This window comes from Myxine glutinosa, chromosome 7 (genome assembly GCF_964187855.1).
Source record: "Myxine glutinosa chromosome 7, kmMyxGlut1.1, whole genome shotgun sequence".
NCBI lineage: Eukaryota > Metazoa > Chordata > Myxini > Myxiniformes > Myxinidae > Myxine > Myxine glutinosa.
Window position 1 is genome coordinate 56,856,224 of NC_136267.1, and position 6,000 is coordinate 56,862,223.

General features: G+C 45.6%; 1 protein-coding gene across 8 annotated transcripts in view; it reads right to left on the bottom strand.

Annotated features, from left to right (window-relative positions):
- Positions 1-6,000, bottom strand: part of LOC137431270 (uncharacterized) — a 917,646-nt gene that overhangs the window by 292,958 nt on the left and 618,688 nt on the right. For all 8 annotated transcript variants that reach the window (XM_078781781.1, XM_078781779.1, XM_078781782.1 and 5 more), the window contains 2 exons: positions 431-553; positions 59-119 (listed from right to left, as the gene is read on the bottom strand). In XM_078781781.1, coding sequence (XP_078637907.1) covers positions 59-119; positions 431-553 — 184 coding nt within the window. The remainder of the gene's footprint in view (positions 1-58; positions 120-430; positions 554-6,000) is intronic.

A 6,000-nucleotide genomic window follows, 5' to 3' on the forward strand; every position in this document is an offset into this window, starting at 1 on the left:
CCGTGAAAGAATAATGCACAAACACTTGAAGATATGTATGTAGATTTACAAAAATTACCTGCGTCATTCATTCCCACAACAGGTCTTTCAGATGGACTTTGATTGGTAGACGACTTTATCTGCACAAATAAACAGTTTACATTTCAGTTAGCTTTGCCATTTGCACAAAAGTACAATATATTTAGAAAACGAAGCTATATTAAAAAAGTCAATGCAAATAAAAAGCAAAGTAATTTCCTTTACTAATAACCTGCACTTCAGGTGAATAATCATGACGATTGGCCTGTAGGACCCATCATATGTTCAGCATAATTGGAATGTACAGCATATGCAGATTCCCTCCGGCCTCGCTTCACCTCCACCCCCTTCCTGGAACCACCAAGCTTTTAACAATGTTCATCTTTCTCTTTTGAACAATCGACTTTCATACCTGATCTTTTGACCATTTCTCAAGGTGGAGGATGTTTCGAATCAGAGACTTGATGTGCAAGGGGGTTGGCAGAGACCCAGAAGATGATGTTTCATCAGCGAGTAGTTCAGGGTAATGATGTTGCTGTGGTAAAGGGCGGGGGAGGTAGGGAGAGGTTAAGAGAAACAAAATGATCCAAAGATGTCCCTGAGAAAGGCAGAAGGGGAAGTTGTGCATCAAAAAGGAAGGCATGAAAAAAAAAATAGAAGCGGAAAAGGAATAGCTGTCAGGTATGTATAAAAAAGAAGAAGAAAGTAAATTGGAAGAGATAGAAAAAGAGTGGGAGCACAGCATGGACAGAACGAGGAAAGAAAAGAGACATACTGAACAGAGCGATGGAAAGAAAAAGGCAGGAATTAAAATGGCTTTCGCAAAATAAAACCAAAAATAAAACGAGAATGGCACTTCTCAACATTGACTTTTGACCTTTGAAGCAGAAATCTAATCAGTTCATCTTTTAATCATAATATATATTCCTACCAATTGAGGTCAAAATCCCATCACTGGTTCACAAGTAAGCGCAGCAACAAAAATTTTTTTTTTACCTCACGGGACTTCCGCCTTTGACCTCTTGACCCTATAATCTCATCCATTTATCTTCACATCATGATACAAACTTGTACCACGTTTGACTTGGTTCCCTTCAGCCATTCTTAAGTTATCATGGAAACAAAAACCTATTACAGACTCTGACCTTTGACCTCTTGACCCCAAAATCAAATCAGTTCATCTTTTCATCAAAATACATACTTCTATCGACTTTGGTGAAAATCCTATCACCAGTTTACAAATTTTCACTGGAACAGCATATTTATCTAACGTGACCTGGGACCTTTGACCTCATGACCCCAAAATGTAATCAGTTCATCTTAATGTCATTGTACATAACTGCACGAAGTTTGACTTGGATACCTTTAGCAGTTCTGAACTGCGGTAACAAAAACCTATCACGGACGGATGGATGGACAGATGCACGGACTGGACTGACAGACAGACGCACGGACAGGCAGACCACACGAAAACACAAAGGTGTATGTGCGTCACTAGGTAGATGCGGGATGCTGGAAGTGGACAGTAACCTGTACTGCCAGGTGCAAATGTTTATAGTAAAGGTTCTTCTTCTTCAAAACAATGGTGTGTTGAAACTGCTGGACCCAAACCATATTGTTACGGTTTTTAGAACCTTCACTAGTAAATTTTAGTAAATGTTTCCCTTATAAATGATCCCCTGTAAATATCCCCATCAATTGGCTTTGTTAAAGATCGCACCCTAGTTAGTCCATGTACAACACGTAGCGAACCATAGGACCTCTTCGTAGTTATTTCATTATTATGTGTTTCAGTTAAGGATCTGTTCCCAATAGTTGAATCTGCGTTGCATTAATCAAATAAGATAGGCCCCATTCCGTCCATTTTGCCCTCCCTCTCCAAATTGTGGTACTTCGTTTGCCAGCAGCGTTCGCCGCCGTTGCATTGGGCGGTTTGCTGGCACCACGCCGCCATAAGCCATGCGGTTATGCCGAGGAAGAAGGGGGCGGAGCCACAAGAACAGGGTGTGGCACGTCGACGCATCATCAGAGGTGGAGTCAGCGAGCCCTTTGCCGGCCAACCAGCGCCGCGATGAGCGAACCGGTAGGCCGGTAGGCGTGTCATCGGAGCCGGCGGCTTGATTCCGCCACGAACAATAAAAGCGGCTGCGAGGGACTGCTTGAAGAGTGAGTTGGGTGAGAACTGAGAAGGTTCATGAGCAGTTGAGGAAGAAGACGTGATCCGGCAGATGAGTGAGGTACCCGGCGAGGATACGGAGCATTGTAAGGAGGAGAGTGGGTCCGTTTGATGGCGACAATTCCGCGCTTCATTCACATTGTCCGATCGTGTGAGATACGAGACCAGAAGCTGCCGCTGGCTGTTCACTTCCAGCCCGGAGCATGGACCTGGAGCGGACCTCAATGCTGTGCCTCTGCCCGAACCTTCCAGCCCTGCTGTCCCACCTGGACCTTCTCCCTCTTCCAGTCATTCCTGCCTGCTATTCCCCTTTCGTGTAAGTCTGTGTGTTTGTCCTGGGGTATAAGATAAGACTGTTTAAGGCTGCCCTGTGTATCTTCTTCTTCTTCTTCTTCGTTCTGTATATTACTTTCGTTTCCTCTTCCTTTGGTTTTGGTGTACATAATTAATAAATGTCTGTTATTTCTTCCCTTTGGTTTCTTCTTTCCCCCGATCGCTTTTGTCCTGTCTCCAATTGAGTACCTGTGGCACAATTTGGCCAACTGCTTTAAATCGGGTTAGCTCCTTTGTTAACGGCTCGAATCGCGGATTGCTAAACCGCTCGGCAAATACCATCTTGTCCGTGGTTTGAGCGGTACTTGTCTCCCTGCTTTGCGGAGGGATTGGTAAAGGTATTCGGGAGAACACCTTGACCAATAACCCTGACCAATCTCACCCCGCAAAGGAGCGTTATAAGTACCAGGACTAGAGACGGCCAGCTTAACAGGCCAAGGGGATTAACCCCCCCTTGCTAAGGGGAGTGCCGTCTCTGAGATCCGTAACAATATATTAAGTTTGGACTTACAGTGACAGGGGATACAGTCAGATCGGGCAATCAAATTAAACGTGATGTAGGTTTTGAAGATCTTTGTGCAGGAGACATGGCCATTAGGCCATGTGACCGAGGATACCATAATTCTCATTTTACAGGTGGAAGTGTGCTTATGATGAAGATTTATTGTCAATCGGACTAACAGTTGCAGAGGAAAGCATAATTATTTTGTGTGGACAAGCAGACAGACAAACAGACAGACAAACAGCAAATTCAAAACAGATGTGCAAAGGTGGCCACTGAGACAAGGTTTTTCCAAATCAATGTGGTTGCAGGACGGTGGGTATATATATGAGTGTGTTCGGACATATCAAGACGAGAAGAAAATTGACCTGACATATTTTGAGAATCTTCATTAAAATTGTGGAACTATTCCAGATCATCTTGGAGGTGTTTCAGATAAAATGTTGCAGATGCTAATGGGAGTGATTGGACTTACCTTAGCTGTAGTTGAAGAGCATACCGTCAATTGGTCCCATCATAGTCATGGCAGAGTAATAAGAATGTAAGCTTTGGAACTGTGGTTGGCTTATATAACTCATGGGGGTGAGCCATATGAGCACAGAGGGGGATGGTTCAGTGGCAGACCAGCGTTGCAAAAGTGTTTGACTTGGCAGCAATACAGGAGGGACTGTTTGTACACAGGGAAATAGACTAGTCAAACTGGTCAATCACATACTGGTCAATCACAAAAATCACAGACTGGTCAAACAAGTGGAACATGTCTTTCAATCCTGACAAATCCCACACTCTGACTATGTCTCTCCAAAAAAACCGACTGGAAAACCCTCCCATCTACTTTCTCAACAATCCTCTCCAAGAAGTTCTGTCGCTCAAGCTTTTGGGTCTCACTATCTGCCATGATCTTTCTTGGGATAACCACATTTCCAAGCTGGCCTCAAAAGCCAGTCGCCGACTGGGCATCCTCCGTCGTGCGAAGTCCTTCCTTGGCACACCTGAGCTCCTCACCACATACAAGGCTTTCATCCGCAACTCAATGGAATACTGTTCCCCCCTCTGGGCCGGTGCTCCTGCCTCACACCTAGCTCAGCTTCACGCTGTTGAAACCAAAACTTTCAGAATCATTGGAATCTTCTGCGATGAAGCTAACTCCGAGGGCCTTTCACTCACTCACCGCAGGCAGGTTGGTGGTCTTTCTGTCTTCTACCGACTCCTCTCCGGCCTTGCTCCCCCATCTCTCTCTGTGCTCTGTCCCCCTAATATTCCTGCAGGTCGCACAAGATCTGCCAGCAACCAACCCTCTTATGGTTAAACTGCCAAAATCTAGGCTCTCTGCTCACCTTCACTCTTTCATTCCCCTTTTCTCCCACCTCTGGAACAAACTCCCCCACTCCTTTCAATCCCACTCCTCCCTCCAGGTCTTTAAAACAGCTGTTCACCACCATCTCTCATCTTCCCCCATCCAAAGCCGTGATCTTTTCTACCCCTGCTAATTCACCCCAGATACACTTTTTTTGAAATTCCAACTTCTTTCCTGGAAGTCCTTGCAGTGTTGATATGTTTTATACCTCTCCCACCTCCCCCAAGCCCTTCCCCTCCCACATTTCTCTTGATGTCCTTGCTCTCAAATGTTGTGTTTGTCCCCTCTCCCCCTCTCTCCTCATCTTGTGTTCCGCTCCCCTTATTTTGTGTTTTATGTGTCAGTTGACTTTTTGTGTGATTAATGTTAGCTCTTTCACGAGCCTCGATCTTGTATACAGCAAAAAAAATAAATATATATACAGACTTGGCATTTAATATGGAATATTTTATTTTTCTTGACTTGGGTTTACTTTCTTAACCAAGTATATCAATCTGGTGAGTTTCTTTTACACTTTGGTGATTAATTTGTTAAAAGAACCATGTCACTGATTGTCTGTCGCAGCAAGAAGTCAACAACAGGATTATATCACAGGTGGCGTGGCAAAATGTACGGACAGGTGCATTTGATGATTATTTTCACAGTCGGGGATACATGGGTTGTTGCGTTCTGTATTAGTGGAAAACAACTGCTGCATGTCTCCAAAAGTTATTGCCGCTTCCTCTGGAGACGGTCCGTCAACTCGACAATGCTGTTTGTCATGGAGTAGTGGCTTTACGAAATTATGGCATGAAAAAGCGTGCTTTTGCTCGGCAGTATGGCATCACTCAAGGTCAGGTGTCAAAGATCCTGAAACGAAATGCTCAGAGGGGTGTCCCTACTCCAATACCGAGGCCAGGACGTCCCCACAGAACCACAAGGAGGGATGATCGCCAGCTGCACCGGTTAGTCCGCAATGGCCGTACCAAGTCAGCTAATCGGCTTAGGGCTGAGTGGCAGCAACTGACAAATGTGCCTGTATCCAGAAGGCTAGTCAACCAACGACTGGTTCAAGCAGGCTATCGTGCCAGGCGTCCCCTGAGAAAGCCACACCTGACCAGACAACACTGCCAGCGCCGATTGCAGTGGGCCAGAGAGCACCGTCAATGGCAGCCAGGACACCGGAATCACGTGATCTTCAGTGACGAGTCTAGATTTCTGGACTATCGTCAAGATGGCTGCGTCCAAGTGCGCAGACAAGTGCATGAAGCCTACAACAAAGATTGTATAGTGCCAAGAGTCCAAGCTGGAGGTGGTGGGGTGACCGTTTGGGGTGCTTTTCATGCAGGGGGCAAAACTGACCTGGTTGTTCTGAATGGAAACCTGAACCAGTTCAAGTACAGGGCCATTCTGGAAGAAACATTGCTTCCATTTGCTCGTGCAGCCTTTCGAGGAAATTTTGACTTCCAAGATGACAATGCACAGCCTCATCGTGCTCGCATGATCCAACACTTTCATGATGACCGTGGTGTAGAGCATATGGAGTGGCCTGCCATGTCCCCGGATATGAATCCGATAGAGAACTTGTGGGCAGAATTAACGCGTCAAATCGACCACTTGGACCAGCAGCCGACC